The 21477-nt window shown below is 43.1% G+C and overlaps 2 protein-coding genes across 2 annotated transcripts in view; both read left to right on the top strand.

Annotated features, from left to right (window-relative positions):
• Positions 1 to 7046, top strand: part of kcnq3 (potassium voltage-gated channel, KQT-like subfamily, member 3) — a 49491-nt gene extending 42445 nt beyond the window's left edge. The window contains exons 11-16 of the mRNA XM_062481966.1: positions 1953 to 2155; positions 2637 to 2736; positions 4285 to 4416; positions 4677 to 4772; positions 4939 to 5023; positions 5517 to 7046. Coding sequence (XP_062337950.1) covers positions 1953 to 2155; positions 2637 to 2736; positions 4285 to 4416; positions 4677 to 4772; positions 4939 to 5023; positions 5517 to 6317 — 1417 coding nt within the window. The 3' untranslated portion in view covers positions 6318 to 7046. The remainder of the gene's footprint in view (positions 1 to 1952; positions 2156 to 2636; positions 2737 to 4284; positions 4417 to 4676; positions 4773 to 4938; positions 5024 to 5516) is intronic.
• Positions 7047 to 11256: 4210 nt separating this feature from the next.
• LOC134036584 (HERV-H LTR-associating protein 1) lies at positions 11257 to 20571 on the top strand. The gene is made up of 16 exons (XM_062481583.1): positions 11257 to 11353; positions 11450 to 11554; positions 11804 to 11860; positions 12113 to 12193; positions 12414 to 12497; positions 12927 to 13010; positions 13131 to 13214; positions 13379 to 13435; positions 13665 to 13745; positions 14172 to 14204; positions 14301 to 14383; positions 14805 to 15525; positions 15569 to 16279; positions 18591 to 18768; positions 18881 to 18963; positions 20317 to 20571. The coding sequence occupies exons 2-16, from the start codon at positions 11464 to 11466 to the stop codon at positions 20358 to 20360; spliced, it is 2472 nt and encodes an 823-aa protein (XP_062337567.1). The 5' UTR covers positions 11257 to 11353; positions 11450 to 11463; the 3' UTR covers positions 20361 to 20571.
• The last annotated feature ends 906 nt before the right edge of the window (positions 20572 to 21477 follow it).

Genomic DNA, 21477 nt, shown 5'->3' on the forward strand with positions numbered 1-21477 from the left:
GTTTATTTGTAAATTTGATCAACTATACAGTGCCCGTGTAGGTGAAATACTTTTGTGATCTGGCGAACGGGGTGGGTCTCGGAGCTTACTGCCACACACAAGGATACCACACTCAACACTGCACATCCTGGGGTTCTGAGCAACACACCTCCCAAATTCTAACTTCATACTGTGCCCAGTTCTCAAGATAATTGAGCCGCAGAAAGACAGAGAGAGAGATTCCTGCCTTTATCGTTAGATGGAGACGTATTAAGATGCCCAGATGATGTTACAGTATGAATGTCTTTCTCACAATCCCACAGAGCATATAGTGGGCTTTTCCAGAAACCTCAATGTAACATGACTCCTTTCTTTGACACCCTCTGAAGTATATGTCGTCTGAGATAAAGAGAATGACATGATGCTATTTCACCAAAATCTTCACAAGTCTTCACAAATAAACAGAAAGTAAAAACCATCATTCATTTAATTGCAATTCGCCACAAAAAAATCGAATCATCCAGTCTAATAACGCCTCTCTTCTCTCTGGACTGACTCTCACGCTCTCACACTACTCTGTCATCTCCTATGTGTTTGCATGTCACTGTGCTATGCACCAGACTCACCACTGCTTCTTTGGTCCTGATAGTCTGGTAATGACGGGCCTATCAGTGCATACGTTCTGCTCCAACGCCTTGGCCCTGACCACTGCCCTCTGCCTCTTCTCCCCCTCTCTCTCTCTACTAATCCATGTTCACCACTCAGGATTGAGTTACTGGCCTCTAAATGCTACTTGGCAGCTGTCCCAAAAGCCAAGCCCTGGACACCTCTGCCAACACTCAGACATGGGAGAGGGAGAGAGAAAGAGAGAGAGAGAGAGAGAGGGAGAGAGGGAGAGGGAGGGGGAGAGGGGCTAGAGAGAGAGAGAGGGGGGTGGGGAGAGAATGAGTAAAAGTGCGAAAGAAAGAGTGCACCGATAGGATCTGGGGGTGGGAAATTAGTGGCTTGACATTATCACGCTGGCTTTGAAAGATCAGGTGGATGTGAGCCAGAGAGTTTTTTAGCAATGACAGAAACAAAAGTGGCCCTGCTGTAGAAATAATGGACGATAAGCGAAGAACCAAGAGGTTATCTGCCCACTCGTCGCCTATCAAAATGTTATTCCCCAGACATATAGTATACGTGTGGAGAGAATGGAAACAGGGGACTTTACTTCAGAGTGCTGGTGATACTGATACTGTTTGAGTTTCTAGAAACAGAGAAATGACATCATAACTGAGAGGATTGGGTGCATCGCAACGCTTTGAAGACCGGCGCGTCTCAGAGGACGAGCGGTGGACGAAGGGGGTCGTGGAGACGTTTTTTTTGTGCTCTTCGATTACAAATCGCTGTAATCACGTCTAATTTTCTCTCCTTTATCCCGTCAGAGAGGCGGGAAAGAGAGTCTCTCTTCCCCCTTTAAAGCGTCCCATTCTCCAGCCTCTCACCACCGTAATCTGCTCGTCCCTTTCTGCCCCGGGGCGAGATAGAGGAGCATATTGTGTCTCCTCTGTGGGAGAAAAGTCCGGGAGAATGCTTCGCGTTTCGGAGGCCTTGTTGTGCTGTTGTCAGCTCGGTTACATCCACCCAAGGCACAGGAGTCTTGTTTTACCCAGTGAGCTCTCTACTCTGCCAAATATTGCCAGTGATTGGACAATAAAGGAGTCCAATCTCCCCTGGTTCTTTGAGTCTTCCTTAGTGCCAAAGCTGAAAAACACTCATTTCTAAATAAGAGGTAGTTTAAAGAAAAGGGATACTCCACTGACTGTGTTGTCGTTCCCTGCGAAGTCCCAGTTGCCGTGGTATCAACATTCTTATCTGAGTTCATCGTCGTTTATCGTCAATTATCATTAAAGAAACCTTCAATAACACCAAATAAACAGTATCGATATCTTGAAAATGGATCTGACCAACTTGCCCTTTCTCTCTCGTAGCCAAAAGCTGACCTTGCTGGAGCGAGTGCGCCTACCCAGCTCCCGGCAGTCCATAGGGAGGGGTAAACCCATCATGCCAGGGAACGCAGACTCCATAGAAGAGAGCCCTTCGAAGGAGGCCAAACCGGCTGGCTTCAGTAACCGGGAGCGTTTCCGTACCGCCTTCCGCATGAAAGCCTACACGCTGCGCCAGAGCTCTGAAGGTACACAGACAACACAAAGAATTTAATATTTATTTGTGAAAAGAGTTCAATTTTTTTTTTATATACATCAGTAACATTTGATTTGTTAGCCCAATTCCTTAACCGCTCCGAAGGTTGCTGGTTCAATTCCCGGCTGTGCCATATGACGTTGTGTCCTTGGGCAAGGCACTTGACCCTACTTGCCTTGGGGAGAATGTCCCTGTACTTACTGTAAGTCGCTCTGGATAAGAGCGTCTGCTATATGACTAAATGTAAATGTATTTCTGTGATATAAAGAGCTCTCGTTGCATCAGGTTGTTGTCTATTCAGGCTTACTTTTCACCACAGTCGGGAAAGCACAAAGGTTCTTGGGTGTCGCGGTATCACTGCGTCTCAGTGAGCAACGGTTTTCGTATGTTGCATATGAGGATATCTGAACCTGACGTCCTTTTGAAGTCACCTGCTAATGTGGTCAGTTTTGACATTGTGTTTGTCCCACCAGATGCTGGAGGCTTGCAGGACCCCGAGGAGAGAGGCTTCCCTCCAGACATCCTGCTGGAGGAGATGATCCCCACTTTGAAGCTGGTCATCAGAGCGGTCAGGTGAGCCTGACGCCTTTGAGTTCCAGCTGCCGTGCAGGAAGTTCCAGCTACTGTACAGGAAGTTCCAGCTACTGTACAGGAAGTTCCAGCCGCTGTACAGGAAGTTCCAGCTACTGTACAGGAAGTTCCAGCTACTGTACAGGAAGTTCCAGCCGCTGTACAGGAAGTTCCAGCTACTGTACAGGAAGTTCCAGCTGCTGTACAGGAAGTTCCAGCCGCTGTACAGGAAGTTCCAGCTACTGTACAGGAAGTTCCAGCTACTGTACAGGAAGTTCCAGCTGCTGTACAGGAAGTTCCAGCCGCTGTACAGGAAGTTCCAGCTACTGTACAGGAAGTTCCAGCTACTGTACAGGAAGTTCCAGCTGCTGTACAGGAAGTTCCAGCTGCTGTACAGGAAGTTCCAGCTACTGTCCTTCCTGAACTTCCTGCAGCCACAACAGACACCCCCCCCCCCCACCCTTCCCCAAGGAACATAACTCATAGCCTCAGCCAAGCCAGTTCAGAAACGACTCGGGTCAAATTACAGTTTAAATCCTTTCAAACAATTTGAGCGTTTGCTTTAGCCTGTCTAGTGTGCTGGGTGAGAGCGGGGGAGATAGCACTTTGACTTATTCTCTCCGTTTTTCTCTGCCTCAAAGCTCAAATCAAGCACAGTTTAGGGATTACAGAGTTTGAAGCGCCATTTGATGGCTTGTTAAGCTGTCTTCCCCTTTTCTCCGGAAAGACCAGAAGGATGAAGGATTGACTACCATGGCTCACATGAAATAAAATCTGAATGCGGTAAAGGTTTTTATTCCCTAAGAACAGAGGCAGAGGAATGTCTCTGCTCTTAGGGAATAAAAGCCTTTACCGCAGTGCTATAACCGAAGCATAAATCATTGCTATTCGACGGCATTGTAGACCAGAGACTGGGAATCGTTTCCTTTGTAAACACCAAACACATACACACATTTAGTTGAACATCTATAGGCCACACCTTTGACATAATGTAAGAACCCAATGTTTCATTAATACCTAAGAGATGAGTGATCAACACACCATGAATGTGTATTCCCTTCCACTCCATTATGTATGTGTGAATGGACTCGTGAATAGGATGTTGACTTCTGTGGGGTTTCGTTTCAAGATAAGTTCCTGCTGTCAGAGAGTGATACTTGTCTAGCACCAGTCTACCACGGAAAGGCTGTTGTGTTCAATTCACCAAAAAGAGATTTCGCTATGCGAAACAAAGCAAGCCTGAATGAGTTCTCAGACTAATCGGTTGCCAGTGGCAACTTTGCCAAGTTATTTCAATGCGTAAAGGAGTTATCAATTTGTGTTTATAGATGTTTTTACAACATAGTAATCATTATTAATCCTGTACAATAGCTGATATCACATTATAATTTTATGCAAACATCTAAAATGTTCCTCGTTTAAGTACGTTCATACTGTCTTTGGTTACAGTCATATTTAAGTAGTTTCTAATGTATTTTATCATATTGATCATATATCTTTCATAGTCTAATAGGCTTCAATATCTTCTCATATGAACTGTTTCTCTCACAGGATCATGAGGTTCCTCTTAAACAAAAAGCGATTCAAGGAGACGTTGAGGCCTTACGATGTGAAGGACGTGATCGAGCAGTACTCTGCTGGCCATCTGGACATGCTCTGCAGGATTAAATACCTTCAGACAAGGTGGGCAGTGTTGGGTTGGAGTCCATTTAAATGTACGCTATATAAAGCATCCGAATGTGCTCACGAACATGAATGCGTGAGGTGACTTTTTTATTTATTGAAGAGGTTGTTTTCTACTTGGAGTGTCCGCACATTCCTCTCATGCAGCGTCAAACTGCCGTGATGAATTCACATCAGGGAACAAATCAAAGAAATTAAGTTACGTTGTGTTTTACTGACATTTGGAATCAAATCTCGTTTGTCCTTCTTTGGCTTTTCAGAATAGACATGATCCTGGCCCCAGGACCTCCTCTCACCCCGAAACACAAGAAGACTCAGAAGACACCCTTTGCCTACCCACCTCAACAGTCACCCAGGTCCAAACCCAAATAACATTATGTGCTAAAACATTTGCATACTTAATATGCATAGATCTTCATTATGTCACATTCCATTTCTTTCCTGATCCCTTGACCTACCACAAGCGTACAATGTTGACATATTTATGTGGTTGAACTATATTTATCTGTGATTGTGTTGCAGGCAAGAGACCTATCTAGCCAAAACATCCTTGCCGGATGCTGATGACCAAAGCATGATGGGCCGATTCGTCAGAGTAGAGAGACAGGTAAAGAGCTATTAGACTTGATTGAAACCTTCTGGTTGAGAGCTTATTGCCTGACCACTACGCCATTTTCTATGGCTAATGGGCTTATTCTCAATGACCATGGCCAACGTAAGCTAAATATACACTGTGCACATCTAAATTGAGCAATGTTTGGCTGGTAGTTTTTTGTTGTTCTTTTGACTCCTGTATCTACATACTGAACTGATTCTGAGATCATTTTAAAACGTTAGTGTGCTAAGACTTTCCTGGGATGGGGTACACGATGTTACCCAGCAGTTTGTAAAACATGGATGGGATCTGGCACATGATGAGCAACCATGAGCAGGGGCGTAGGTTTATTTAACAACGTGGGGGGGGGGAGATTTTGAGGAACTGAGGATAAATGTTTGAATAAATGTTTAAAATAAAAAGTTTGCTCTTTTCAAAAAGTGAGTGGGACATTTTACACCCATGCACGATGAAAGCTACACCCCCTGCCCATGTGTGTGTCCAGGTGGAGGACATGGAGAAGAAGCTAGACTTCCTGGTGGACATGCACATCCAGCACATCGAACACCTCCAGGTGGACTCTGCCGGTGCAGCTCACATGACCATGGAGCCCTGTAACCCCACGGGGGGCGACCCCCTCTGCGGCCTGGACGCCAGGGACGGTCGTGGCTACGCCGAGATCCGCCGGGTCTTCTTAAACTACAGCGAGACCTGCCCGCACATGTCTTACCAGGTACCCGTGAGAAAGGTCATGCCTTACTATAGCCACCACAAGGAGCTTTGCACTGCCGGGAGGGGAGAGGGTGGAGGAGGGCTGGGGCTGCCTGGGGGCGGGTGCCTATCCCTGGATCACCAGAACCCCCCGCCCCCACCCCACCTCCACCCCGGCCCCATCCCGACCTACACAGAGCGGCCTACTGTCCTCCCCATCAGCTCCCTGCAGGACTTCCAGATGGCTGGGCGGGGGGAAGGGGACAGCCCCTGCATGGAGCAGCTCTCGGCGGGGCTGGGCAGGACCACGGGGCAGGGAGGGGACACGCCCCTCTCCATGCTCTCGGTGAACCACGAGGAGCTGGAGCGCTCTCCCAGCGGGTTCAGCATATCGGGCGAACAGGAGGGGGAGGGGGACCCCTCGATGGGGGCCGCTGGGGAGGAGGGGGGAGGAGACCAGGCGAGGGAGAGACGCTACCTGGCGGAGGGGGAGACCGACACGGACTCGGACCCCTTTACACCCAGCGGGGGGGCTCTCCCCTTGTCCTCCACGGGGGAGGGCTTTCCTGACTCTGTGTGGAACACCCCTCCATGAGCCCACCCAAGCCCTTACTGACTCGAACCCCAGACCTAACTTGGCTGAAGGTGAAGTGACAGGCCATGCCTGGAGATTCAAGTCGGTTTGGGGTAAAAACACTTGGTGAGAAGTCAGAAACAATTCCAGTCTGAACAAATCTGGGTAAGATCGGTTTTACCTCAGTATGGTTTGATGGACTTTGGCATTGTCATCAACTCTCCCAAGTCCTTTGACACACACTCGACTCAGTGGCAGAGAGAAAGCAGAGGCTTCGAGGGAGCTTACATAGACAACAACTCACTGTTTGTATAGTAAACAGACTTTGTACAGTGCACTCACCACAGAAATTTAGCGAGGATGAGAAATATATAAACATTAATACTACTATAAATATACACCCAAAGCTTTATCGCTGCAAAGCAAAACGCACTGCATGTAATGCATGCAATTTTTAGAGGTAGACATTGCAAAGTTCAGGTATCAGGTAAAAGAAAATGAGTTTGAATGGATACTTATAAATGCTATGCCATTTTGTAACACTTATTTTTTTATAAGAATACATTTTCATTTTTTGCATGGTTTGCATGATGATGCACCATTTAAGAACGGTTGAGATTAATATTTTTTAACCAAAAGTCTCCTGTCTCATTGTTTTATACTAGTTGGTTATTACTATGGGAGCTTCAACAACAGTCGCAAGTCAAAGATAAAGGATTCCATGATGTTTGTTTAGTCAATACACTTTGTAGGAAGCTTAAAACATGTATCTTCATTTTTCAAGCTGCTTCACTATGAACCCTTTCTGGAATTCAATCTCAAACACTAAAACCCATGTTCTTTGGCGCATCTTATCTTTATTTAATGCTTTCCTTCATTGCATCCAAAAACAAATCAATAAAATAGGATTTATTTGCTCATATATTCACAAGTGAAAGACACTGATAAAAGGTAACTGATAAACATGTAAAGGAAACTGGTTGCAGATGGACATAGGTAATGAACTGGGAATACAGACCTAGGTAAGTGTTAATGAACATGGTTTGGATTAGTCCACACATCAATGTATTTAGCCCAGTCATAAGGTACTGTATATTAAGACAAGACAAATCTTGTTTGATAACAGCGATAATAGCTTTGGGCAAGCTAAATGGTTAAAAAGAAAAGAAAAAAAAAACATTTTCAAATTAATTCTGAGAAGCTAAATTGTTGACTACATTTAATGTGGGTTCATTTACAGGGTAGTATCTAAAATAAATTGTTGATATGTATGAATAAAAAAAAGCTAAGTTAGCAAGTATAATAAATGTGGAAAGTTTGCATTAAACCATCTTAATGTAGGAAGATGTATTTAAGTATTTTAAATGTTGTCTTACTAACTTGATAAAAGCAAGAGAAACATGGCCAAGGAATTATGAGGATTTTCCTCACAAATAGCAAATTTAAGGTGGGCAAAGATAGGTAAGTGTACAACACGAACAGCATCCTTCATTGCGTAGATTCAAGTCCCTTCTGGTTAACTGTTAAAACACATCAGGCTCCAACATCGGTCACTTAATTTAGACAGGCCGTTAACTAAAGTATGAAAGATATGAAAAAATACAACTTTTTTATGTGACATTCAATTTAATATACATTCCTAAATTAGTCAAATACCAACCTATAAGGATGATAATCAGCATCGGCTGCTGGTTACCTATTTATCAGCATGCGTTGTGCTCAGATGTGTGAGTTTAGGAACATAGAGTTCACTATCCAGCGGTTACACTGGATCCATCTGTTTTAACTGTGTTTCGGCTCTCTGGAATCATTATCTTCATTGTGCCTTCAACATGTAGTCTACATGAGCTGTCATTCTCCAGTCGAGGACTTGACGCAACCGACAGAAATTACACAACATCTTTTGTGATTCTACAATGTCCACATCTACATTCCATGCTGTTTTTATTGCTCTCGATGTACACTTAAGATTTTCATTTGAATACCGTTGGAATTGAGTTGTTCGATTCAAAAGGAATCACTGTAATTTCTTAACAAAAGCAGGCTGGATTTTGAGGAGGTAACTAAGTGTGATTGTTCATCATTTGTCCACCCACCAAAGAATGCTGTTTTAGTTCTTATAATTATCTATATAATTATATCTAATTATTATTATATAGTTCTTATATAAAAAGGCAGATTATGCCACTTTTTTTTCTAAAGTCACCTTTTGTACATTCATCCCTGAGCTGAATTTATTTTCTTTCTTTTTCTCCATCCTCTTGCTTTTTATCCTTTACCGTTTAAAATCATCAACTGACACCAGACAAACATTTACAATCTGAAGCATGTCAGCTACGATCAATACGTATGGATTTATATTTGCACGGCAAATTACTGTTTTAAACCTTTCAAACATCTATATTCACTTGGGAGAATTTTCCGAATACAATAAGAGGTCTTCCAGAATATAAATGTTAGAGGTAAATTCAATTCAGTTTGGAATGTCAAAGTGAATTGAGAAAATAATGTGAGTCTACTATGTGTCTGAGTTGTGTGTTTAAGCCTTTGACATGCTGCAACCATAGGAACAGGCCTATAAAAAGCCCTTATACTTTCTTATTAGTTAATGCAATCAGTTAGGATTATTCAATCCAGTAAACAACATACACAACATACTTTGTGTAAAAAATTAAAAAATAAAAAAAAGCAATGGATTTGTCCAAATCTTTCTAGAAGTCTGTTTGCCAACGTTTTAACCTTTTATTTGACAACGAGTGGCTGTTCGTGTTAATCATCCACATTGAAGTAATTATTTTTGAGACTGATCTGTCATTAAAAAAGCCAAGTACCTACTTGGCAGGTGAATGAGAGTTAATATGTTGACTTGTAAAAGTTGTTTTCACAGTCAGAGATCCAGCTGAGATGGTTCATCCATGCATGGAGCATCTGCATGGATGTGAAGGTCTGCTGTCCAGTATCAGTCACCATGTGAAACAATGTTACACTACTGCAGCTCATCTTCACTTCCTCTCAACTGATTCCTCTTACAAACTGATTTCTAACTGGCTTATTATTGGCTGTTTCTAAGAAGCCATCATTTGGTTCCCATGCCACCCAACAAGTGCACCTACCCCCAACATCCCAACTTGCGTTTGAAATGGTATTTGGTCATGTACATGTTTACAGTCTGACTATCAGGCTCCATACATGTGCTTATCAGGCTCCATACATGTGCTGTGTTCACCTGTTCCAGTCAGAGAAGGCAGCAGTGCTAGCTGCGATGTCTTGGTTTATCGATCAGATTTGGTTATTTGTATACTGTAAATGCATACCATGAAATGTACGGATGTACATTTGGCACAACCTGTAATTATGGATATACAACTGCTATGAATTATTTGTGCCTTGCCCTTTTAAAGTATAATTTACAGATCACTTGTTTTTGTTGCTTCGTTTCAAGTAGCTGTTGAAAGTTTTTTTTTTTTTTTTACTGTCATACTCATGCAAAACGTTTCGCTTAGTGGCACATGATTATGATGATCGACACAGACAAAGGAGAAGTTTTTTCTCCTTTGACACAGTCATTAATTACTATGACAGTTTTATGTAGCCAATTAGCAGAAACTTTATTGAGATTAAAACCTTTTCTTGTTTAACCGTTTTCCCATTCTCCTACTTTAAATAGTATTATGATAATACAACTGGTAACACATTACTTTGAGTTTATCTGACTGAATATGTAACAACAGAGTAGTCTCAAAGTAGTTTTGTTTAATATCAACTTAAGGTAAAGTGTTACCAAACAACTTTACACTAGTGGCCTTCAGAGCTGTATAACATTGCTTTCCTCATTCTAGTTTTCAAAAACGTACTTGTTATTTATATTCTGAACTACACCACTTTTAACATTTTGATTCGATGATATAATATGCAAATCGATGTTCTTGATTTTTCTTATGTTGTTGTCTTTTCAATTGCACCTGTTAATAATAAAGACACATAAAAAATACGAAAGAGTGGAGTTTCTGTGTAGCTGCCAGTATAATTATATCAATCAGTCAAGCTGCATAACCTTCTCATCCTTGTCTTAACTTTGTTAACTAAAGTTTCTGTACTCCAATATAACAGACAGAGTTGAAATTAACACGTTGAACCAATAGACCCCCAAAAACTAGTGCTGAACTGTACAGAAAAGACTTGACAGGTTTTTAAATTCACAGTTGGGTTTGTCCCAGGAGAAGTTTTTCCCAGGCCCTTGCCAGTGTCTCGGAGCCCTCAAGGCGTATTTCTCCTTGCCAATTACGGCTGTGTGCCTGTGAATATGAGTGCCCGTGCAACCGGAGTGCCCACCATTCCCCCATCCTTAAAGCCTCCCTTTCACTCCTCTTCCCCTTCGCTGCCGTCGGGTCTCAAATGACACGCCAGCAGCTTATTACAGCTATTTACACAGCCACCAGCCGAGGCCAATAGGACCAGGCCCAGTCGTCTCACTATGCCTACCTGCTGGACTCCCAGACTGCCGTGCCCAGCCTCCGTGCCTGACGCACAGCCTCGCTGAGCTGCCAGTCTGATATCGGGCTTCACCGTTAAGTGGATGGGAAAAAAGGCTTTCCCTGCGCCACGGCTGCCTGTGTGACGCGGTGGAGTTTGATGTCGCTGGGGAAACTGTTTGGTTGATTTCAGGCAAGGGATTAACAGAGGTAAGCTGTCTCGCTTTTTAGACTGGCTTTAAGGGTGGGAATGAGGGGGGAAATAAGATGGATAGACAAGTTGGCAAACGATATACATAGATTTTTTTTCCTTGTGTCTGTTAATTGCATTTTGAGAGAAAACTGTTTGAAATCAGTGTGTGTGATTATGATGTTCCCTGATTGTGAGTTTAACATGGTTTTATATTTATGTCAGTATTGCACATAATACAAACTACATATCTATATGGCTTTGGAATATTAATTTATTTTCATTTGAGGGGCCTGATTGGAGAAGTTACAACTTCAAACTTTAAAGTTGCAGAGAGGAGTTGTGCCTCACTAAGATCACCTCAGAAGTTGAGGACATCCATTGGTGACATCATTGTATGCAGGACACTTACCCCCAATTGAAGCAAACCAATTAAGTGTTGCCAGTTTGGTGTCCAACAGCTTCCTAACAGTGCTGTGTTGTTGTGGTAGGGTTCTCACATGCAATGGAAAGCTTCTGGAAGTCAAGATATCGCTCAAGTCTGGGTCTCAGAATATGTGTGTCTGTGGTTTTGCTTCTAGTCCTCTTCAACATAGGTAGGACATGCACTTCACTTCATTCCTCAACTGCCTTTTCCTGTGCATCTTTATTTACGTTTCAAGAGTAAACGTATGCATGAAACATTGACGATGCATCATACTGTTTTGCAAAACGTGCTGTAAATCATTATTTTATTATGAATTTCAGACAATATCCTACTTGTCTTTGAGAACCCACATCTTCAATCTTATTATTATTAATATTTCTGATTGTTTATATCTGTTTTACCTCCTGCTATGATATAGTTATAAGACATAAAGCCAAAGAAGTAATGTCCAAGAGAGATGTTCTAGCATCAACAGGTACAAAGTCTTTAGTTTTTATCTTGTTATAAAACAACTATCTATAACTAACTGCTGTCCATATCCTCTGTAACCATAGGATGTTATAAAATATATGTGATTTTCTTTCATTCTTCATTACATGCAATTGTTCATGAAGATTACTTTTCACATTTGTTTTAACAGTTTTTCTGATACCCTTCGTTTTCTGCAATATTCATAATGGCCATTTGTCCATGTTCATGAACTATGCTGCGTATACTTTCTTCCCAGAAATCCCAGCGCAATATATTGATCCAGCAGCAATAGATCTTACCCCATTGGTCAATACATTAATTAATTCAACACAATCAGGTAAATTGGTAAAAGAATGTCGATAACAGTATCATTATGATTGTGGGAAAAGGTGTTGTAGCCTACTAAGTTCTTAGTCCAAATAATTTAGCAGAAATGTTTGACTGTTTGACAGAAATGTTTTTAACTATACAGATTCTAGAATATATGACTTGAATCATATTTGAGGTATCGGTTTAGTACTTTGGTGTCACAAACTGTCTCTTTTCTGCACCCGCAGGATCACATCAGCTATTTTCCCTGCTTAGTGTGACCTCACACAGTTCCTTGGCCCTTCATAAGCTCACTCTGCTGGTCTACAACAGTAAATAACATCTCTCTGATCATGTAGCTTTATTACAGTGGGTGTCATACGGTATATGCATTATCTGGGATTAATTTACGGCCACATTTGCTCTGATTATTAAACCTCTGGCCATGTCCTCTTGTATGGTACCACTACGTCCTCTTGTGGTGGATGAGGGTAAGGAACACTCATGACCAGTGGCCAGGTATAAGGGGAAAATGAAGTCATGTACCAGATTAATCTTGTTTCCAGGCTAGCTAACTGCGGCAATTGCAGAGGAAAACTTGACATTTTGGGCAATCAAACTATTAATTGCAAGGGATGGGCTACAAAATTAGATTAGCTAGAGACGCTGCAGTTTTCAGCATTTTAGCTATAGCTAATATTAACATAGGCTTACTTAATTCCAATTTGTGCTACTTAACTACAATTTTTTCTGTTATGTAGTTTCAAGTTTCCGAAGTTTCGAGAACAATATGTTTCCGAAGAGGTACTGTTATTGTGTAACAAACGAAACGAATGATTTAACAGGTAAGACAGTGTTAAAACTCTATTTCTGCCTCTTGTTCATTGTCTGGGTGAGGCGATCTAAAATGACAATTTCCTCACTGTGTTTAAAGAATATCGTTTTTGTCTCTATTTTTACAACAGATTTTACAGCAATATTATTGGATGTGATGGGAAATTCCACAAGCTATCTACATGAGCTGTTCAAATCCAGCTCTATACTATCAGGTATAGTGGAAGATAAACTGGTTGGTTGTTTATATATTTTGTAAGCCTGGTTGTCTACTTTGAGTTTAAGACTTTAATTGCTTTATGTGCACTTTATGCATTCATAATTAAATTGAAAAATATTCTTAATTATAAATTGCACACAATGTATTTGTTTATTTCAGTGAGCCAGAAAAATCATTCTGACTGCACATATATCTGTGTAATGGCTGGAAAAACAGGTTAGTCATAATTGTCTGAATCAGGTAAATTTGCCTGTTTATCAGGCAGCTTCTAATTAATCAAAGCTTTGTGATTGTACATGACACACCTTAGAATTAGAACACTGCATCTCATTAACACATTCAAAGATATAGGCTACTGTTTGAAATTGGATTTCAAACAGGACTGATGAGGAGGAAGCTGAGGTTGGAGTTTGTGTGCCACTGCTGAATGAAAGTGTTTCCTCAGATAAAGACCTGTCTAAACTGTGGGAGGTGGACTCCATCAAGCCACTGTTCAACCAGACCATCACAGAGGACAGCCACAGAGGTTAGTTTTGCAGGCAGGCAGACAGATTGACAGACAGACAGACAGACAGACAGACAGACAGACAGACAGGCAGACAGGTACAAACACAGACAGACAGACAGACAGACAGACAGACAGACAGACAGACAGACAGATACAAACACACAGGCAGACAGACCGAAAGGCTGGCACACAGACTAGACTTAAATAGAGGCAGGGTTTTTCCTTTGGCAGGGAACACAAGGTAAGCTACACTGATATCAGAACCAGCGGCAGCCATTTTCAGAGAAAAGACCAGTTAAACGGCTCTGTAGTGCAAATCTGGCTTTGAGGTGTGGCTTCAAAACAGCTACCACTACAGTAGCTTGACAAGCAATGTTTATGTTCAAAGTAACAGGTCCTTTGAGATACACACACACTCTCTGCCTCCCTCTCTCTTCATTTCAGTAGGTAACATCTCGGCTCACAAGATACCTATTGGTGAGTACAGAAGGTCAGCTGATTCAATTTCTCAAAAGCAAATTTTTACATTTAAAAAAATCAATATATAAAACGATGACTCCCTTGCCACATTAGGTTGGCACCAACTGCCAACGAATGCAAGCCATATTTCCTCACCTGGGATAAGTGCTGTACTAACCAGTAGAGTCCATGCCACTGCACGAGGTGAGCTTTGTTTATAAACTTCTGAATTTAATATTAATTTAACAGATTTTAGTAACAATTATTTTGATATATTCAAGACGATTAAGGTTACTAAACAATTTAGGAATTACTTGGTAAACCCCAGACAATCAGTAGTGCTGGAAGACTCCAGATAAATATTCAACTTAAAATAATAAAATCATGTTTTTCATTGTCTACCGTTACATCCATTATTCAAGACCGGACAACAACAGAAGCACCGACTACAAGTACATCTCATATGACTACTTTTCTCCCAGCCACTATCAAAGATTTACCAACTGCAGCTCTGGAGACTACAGAATCAAAACCACCCACTACAACCGCAGCCAGACCAACATCCACACCAGTCAGACAAACTTCAGCACCAGTTAGGCCAACATCAACACCAATCAGACGAACTTCAGCACCAGTCAGACCAACATCAACACCAGCCAGACCAACATCAACACCAGCCAGACCAACATCAACACCAGTCAGACCAACATCAACACCAGCCAGACCAACATCAACACCAGCCAGACCAACATCAACACCAGCCAGACCAACATCAACACCAGCCAGACCAATATCAACATCAACACCAGTCAGACCGACATCAACACCAGTCAGACCGACATCAACACCAGCCAGACCGACATCAACACCAGTCAGACCAACATCAATACCAATCAGACGAACTTCAGCACCAGCCAGACCAACATCAACACCAGTCAGACCAACATCAACACCAGCCAGACCAACATCAACACCAGTCAGACCGACATCAACACCAGTCAGACCAACATCAACACCAGTCAGACCAACATCAACACCAGTCAGACCAACATCAACACCAGCCAGACCAACATCAACACCAGCCAGACCAACATCAACACCAGTCAGACCAACATCAACACCAGCCAGACCAATATCAACATCAACACCAGTCAGACCGACATCAACACCAGCCAGACCAACATCAACACCAGTCAAACCAACATCAACACCAGCCAGACCGACATCAACACCAGTCAGACCGACATCAACACCAGTCAGACCGACATCAACACCAGTCAGACCAACATCAACACCAGCCAGACCAACATCAACACCAGTCAGACCGACATCAACACCAGTCAGACCAACATCAACTCCAGCCAGACCAACATCAACTCCAGCCAGACCAACATCAACACCAGCCAGACCAACATCAACACCAGCCAGACCAACATCAACTCCAGCCAGACCAACATCAACACCAGTCCAACCAGTTGCCTCAACCACGATCACAACGATCACACCAACCACGGCCACAGACTCACCTACCACGTTCCCACCAACTACAGTCACTCTGCTGACCACTGCATCAGCTAGAACAACCACAATGACTCAACCCAGAACAACCCAAATCATCTCAACCACAGACTTACTCACCACTAACCTGGCAACCACAGACTTACTCACCACTAACCTGGCAACCACAGCACCTGATCACTCAGCAACCATCACACTCGCCCAACCTGCCATGACAACCGTCCAACCCGTCATGACAACATTAAAACCTGCCGTAACAACAGCCCAACCTGCCATGACAACAGCCCCACCTGCTGTGACAACAGCCCAACTCTCCATGACAACACACAAACTTGCCATGACAACAGCCCCACCTGCCGTGACAACAGCCCAACTCTCCATGACAACAGCTCAACCAACCGCCAAGACTATTACAATAACGATACCACTTACAGCCACGATCCCACCGCCAAGAACAACTCAAGCGATCACAAACACAGAGTCAATATTTGCAACAACAGCTCCATCGACCTCTAGCGCTCCAGCCACAACTAGAACCAGGGTGATCACCAGAGCACCTGTCACTGAGAAACCAGGTAAGATTCAGATTCACTTTTCTAATTCAAGACGGGTAAACTAAATCTTTTGACAAACAAGAGGGAAGAGTAATTAAAATACTGATGGAAGCAACAAGATATGAATGAAAACTGAACTGTGCTGCATGTAAGTGACAGGTGGGGAGTGCTGCCAATTTACCACTCACACTGTTACTGAATGTATACCGAAAACCCTGAACACTTTCCATGTTTACTTTATAATCTGACAGTGCTTTAAACAGCCAATCATATTTGACCAAATAACAAAAATAGTAAAATTTTAGATATAGTACTCAAGAGGTGATGCATGCTTCTTCTAAGTGTTTACAGTAAGATACTAATGAGTCCACCCTGTTCATCACCACATGCCCTGCTGTGCCTGTTGTACTGTATGAGCAGGGGCTCCCTTCTCCTGACCCTGCCAGAGAGTTGAATACTACTGTAATTCCATCAGATCAAGTTCAATGTTATTTCTGGATGGACCACAGGCATTGACTCTGAGTCTGGGGAAAGGTGTGTGTGTGTGTGTGTGTGTGTGTGTGTGTGTGTGTGTGTGTGTGTGTGTGTGTGTGTGTGTGTGTGTGTATGCAGCCGAGTGTGGAGAGATAGTAGCCATGGAAACGCAGACATTGCCGCTTCTCAAGAGACTTCCTTCGTGGTCTTGGGCAGTAAAGGTTAAAAGCGAATTAAGGCCATACGTTCTGTATTTATCAGTTCTCTATGAGATTACTGCAGCGTTGTGACGGCTACAGGGAAGGTCACCCAGGTTTGTTTTCCAGCAGACATAGAGGTGTATCTCCATGGGTACAAGGCTAAGGAGATGCTGGGTTCAGCTACAGTGTAATACTGCAGTAATGGCTTCTACAAAGAGGAGAGCGAGTTATAAAATCACAAAAGCAGAATTTAACATGACTCATGAGTGGCATTGGTGAGCTTAACTTTACTAGTAATGGCCTTTATACAGGAAGTATCAATTTGAGGTAGATAATTACAAGTGCTCCCCATAACAATATATAACATACTAAGTGATGTTCTAAGCTTACAGTGTAGGATCTAATATATCATAACAGTATTTTGTGTGTGCACCCGACCGTATAAATACATAATGACGATAGTCTCACTTCTGATGTCCAACAAAGTAGATTGAGAGGACTGCCTTTTCCCCTCAACCTCCAAGTTCGGATACAAAACTCTGACTGCTCTATAAAGCTAAAAGTCGCATCATCAGGTAGAAGTCCATTATGTTCTTCACAGAAGCTGTCTACCACACCCTTATCTAAGGTGTAGAGAAAGAAGGAGCCACTAGGTGGCGATATCTTTACACACAGAAAATAAAACACTTGTATCAAGGGATATAGTACTGCCAATGGCAAATGAAAAAAGACGTGGTCTTGTACATAATGTGCCCAAATAAGACATAGGAATGTACTAAATAGTAGATTTATAATATTAGTTTCTGGTTTTGTTCCCATCAATTCATGCCTGTGCATATCTATTTGCTCCTAATTGGACAATAATTCCTGTTTAATGCTCTATAGATCAGTTATCATTTTAAGTAGAGTGACATACAAGAGCCCTTCTCACTGATAATTGTGTGTTTCTCGCTTAGCGCATTGACTCCATTCTTGCTCTACAGTTTAAAAGGAAGTAAAAGCTCTGCTCTAGTAACTCCTTTTGTGAGAGGAAGTTGCTGTATATTTATATGGTAATCGAGTGTCCGTGCACCTGCTATGTAATGATTGTAATCAGGCAGGGTCCGCTGTGTGGCAATGCAGGAGAGGGGGGGTGCAGGATGGCGGCTGAGGTGAGAGTAGAGAAGATTCCTATTGGGTGAGCATCACAACGGATCAGAGAGTTCCCACGGCACAGAGAGCGAGCGTTAGCAGGTGGGGTTGAGCTCCGATGGAAAATAGCTGGGAAATGTGGATGGGACGAAAGGAAATTAGTTTGAAGATTAGTTGAACTCATCTATATTCTGTGTGAAATAAATGTTTTTTTCTTTCTGATGGAAGGCTGAATTTACCTTTTGATATCTGAAGAAAGGTTTTGCAAGGCTAAGCGGTTTCTCATTCAAAAGTGTGTGTCTCTCATAACAGATTGTAGCCTTGAGGCCAATAAAAGCTTTTTATGAAACAAACATAGGTAACAGTGCTGGGCTGAAGTTAACATTGACCTGTATCTCCAACACACTGGTATTTAAGCACAACATACCATGTCACTATGATACATGCGCGTAGATAGATGTTTAACATATACGTCCGGGAAAATGTTGTTACCATAAAAGAAGAAAGGTTGACCTTTCCCCTGACAGGTTGCCCGTGGAGACGACCCTCGTTGCACCACGCGGGGGAGTGGACGGACGATGACCTCACCAGCGCGACCCCAACGACCACCGTCAGCGCCCACAAGCTGCAGCCCTGCGTCCTGGAGCTCTGCAAGTTCTTCTCCCAGTGTCTCTGCCGCTCCTACGGATCCAAGACGAGGATGAGGTCAGGGGATATCGAGATAGCGAGGATATTCTGTCCCACGGTACATGGCTCTGATCAGGGGCCTGGTTTTGTTTTGTGATTTTAACCCTGATTTCTACGTTTTGTCTCACAGATATTGTGCCGACAGTCATCTGTGGTACGAGAAACACACGTTTGAGGTGTGCAGGCGGGTCAGAAGAGTTTCCTTCTCTAAAAGTAAGCGGTGATCTGAGGTCAGTTGTCAGGTAGAGCTGGTAGAGGAGAATTCCCTGATCTGCTCATCCAGTGAGAAGTCAAAGCTATGTCATATATCAAGGAGTTGTCGATTTTTCATGCTTGATGGTACTTGAGTGCCCTGATTCCGTAATAGTATCACGTAACCACAAGAACCAAGTCAGTTGACAAATCAACTTCAGAAGTAACGGAGAACAAACGTTCACACCAAAAAAACGGGATATTTCATGAGAAGGGGCCACATTTGGTAGATTACATTTTTCTCTCTCGAATGTGACGTTCGGCTTGGATGCGATCGGAGGCGGCTGAAGTGAACCTCACAGCTTTAAACGGTCTCGCACGAAAACCAGACACAATTAACAGCAGATCACAGAACTTGAATCTCTCTCCCTCCCCTGTCTCTCTCTCTCTCCCCCCCTCTCTCTCTCTCCCCCTCCCCTCTCTCTCCTCCCTCTCTCTCTCCGCCTCCCCTGTCTCTCTCTCTCTCTCTCTCCCCCTCCCCTGTCTCTCTCTCCCCCTCCCCTGTGTCTCTCTCCCCCTCCCCTGTGTCTCTCTCCCCCCTGTCTCTCCCCCCCCTCTCTCTCTCCCCCTCCCCTGTCTCTCTCTCCCCCCTCTCTCTCTCCCCTCTCTCTTTCCCCCTCCCCTGTCTCTCCCTCTCCCTCCCCCCTCTCTCTTTCCCCCCTCTCTCTTCACAACGCTTCTATTCATCAGGTCAAAATGGGGGCCTCATTAAAACCACCGGCCCTCCAAAACACACTGAGCTTCCCCATTGAAAGGCGGCACTAATAGGCACGCAGGTCAGCTAAGTTCAGCCTCTCTGAGAGAGTTTGACAACCAACGCACGTCAGACCACCCAGGCCAGGTTCAGACTCCACAAGGACAGATACGGCCGTGTGTCCTTCACCACCGCCCTCCGTCGTTAGCCCTTTCGGCGAGCGCTCTGTGGAGAGGGAACGTCGGCCATTTTGAGCCGTGACAAAGTAGGATGGCTATCGGTTGACTGAGTGCTCCCCCACAGACACCCCCCCCCCCGCCAACAAAAAAGCATTCATTAATTTATTAATAGTTGAGGACACCTACAGTAATACTCACTTACCATTAACTAACAATTGTAGTACTCCTTTTACCTTTTTGAGTGAAATATAAATAAATCATTAGTCTTATGTGCCCATAAGGAAGCGTTAAGGCGTACTATGTTCCACGGGCTCCAATACATTCTTTGCACAAACGTTAAACTAAATGTGTCAACAAATGTTCTAAAACTGACAAGGTAAGCTGAACGTCTTTGAAAATGGCTCTTATACCTGTTTTTCTCCCCGAACACCTCCCCGTCAGATTTGAAACAGAGGTGCCTTGCGAGAATGTGCAACAAACTGTGACCAGGATGTCAGGAGAAAGAGAGATGAAGAGCCTGGCCAGACACAAAGAGAAGGAGGTGAAGGAAATCCTCAAAGCGCCTCTCTCTCACGGAGAGGTAATCCATGAGATCAACACTTCCGCCATCTACGCATTCTAATTGAACATTCTCTCAACATTGTATTCTGAATTCCAATAAACATTTTGTTTGATTGTCCCAGACATCTGTGGGAACTACTCTGTGTAGTGTGGCTTTCTTTCACTTTAAAACCTTTTAAGGAGTGAGTTATTTTTCCAAAACGGAAGCTAGCTAGTTTTAGTTAGCTTCCGTTACCTAGCAACCTAGCATAATACTCGTAGCAATGCTACTACCTGCTAGTGTTACTTGTTAGCCTCCTAATTGTAAATTTTGAAGCCATACTATAACGTTTGTCATATAGTTTTTGTCTATCGGAAAATAGTCGGTTGGAATGTTCAGAATCACATATGTGTGACGCTACTCCTTAACGGGTTAAATCTGTCGATGACCTTTTTCCAAACAATAAAGTCATGCAGATGGCGTATCCGTCTTCCTGGATACACCTTTTACTGTTCTGAATGTCACAGTATGCAGCTTTAAGGATCCTCTTCAGGGAAGATATCCGATACGAGAGAGTACTTCTCTAAATGAGAAACAGGGCATTTGTGGAATAGATCGACAATGGGCTACGATAGATCTTGACCTATGTTCAAAGAGAATTCAGTTCGACTCCAAACGATCTCCTAGTATGTCGTGTCTCAGTGACCCGAGGGTGTCTATCAGCATTGCTTTGTAGTTTGTTATCAGGAAACATAAGCAGGAGGGTATCCACTAACAGCTTTCGGGGGAAATGTTTATCAGTGATCAGTCACAGTGTGTTTCCGTTCAGCTGCACTGTTAGAGAGGATAGTGGGATTGCTTTTGGATCAAGATAATGGAAGAGATTACTGCGACCACAATGTCACATAATTTGTATTTGCTTAAATAAGCCTGCACTGGCTCAGGCCCCAGCTTAAGTACTGTTCATCTTGAAAAGTAACCTTTTCTAATGGCCGTGTTGTGACAGAAGATCTTTAATTTAAAGTGTATTTCCACATTATATCAGCAATCCTTTAAAGGTC

The sequence above is a fragment of the Osmerus eperlanus genome, chromosome 16 (assembly GCF_963692335.1).
Source record: "Osmerus eperlanus chromosome 16, fOsmEpe2.1, whole genome shotgun sequence".
Taxonomy (NCBI): domain Eukaryota; kingdom Metazoa; phylum Chordata; class Actinopteri; order Osmeriformes; family Osmeridae; genus Osmerus; species Osmerus eperlanus.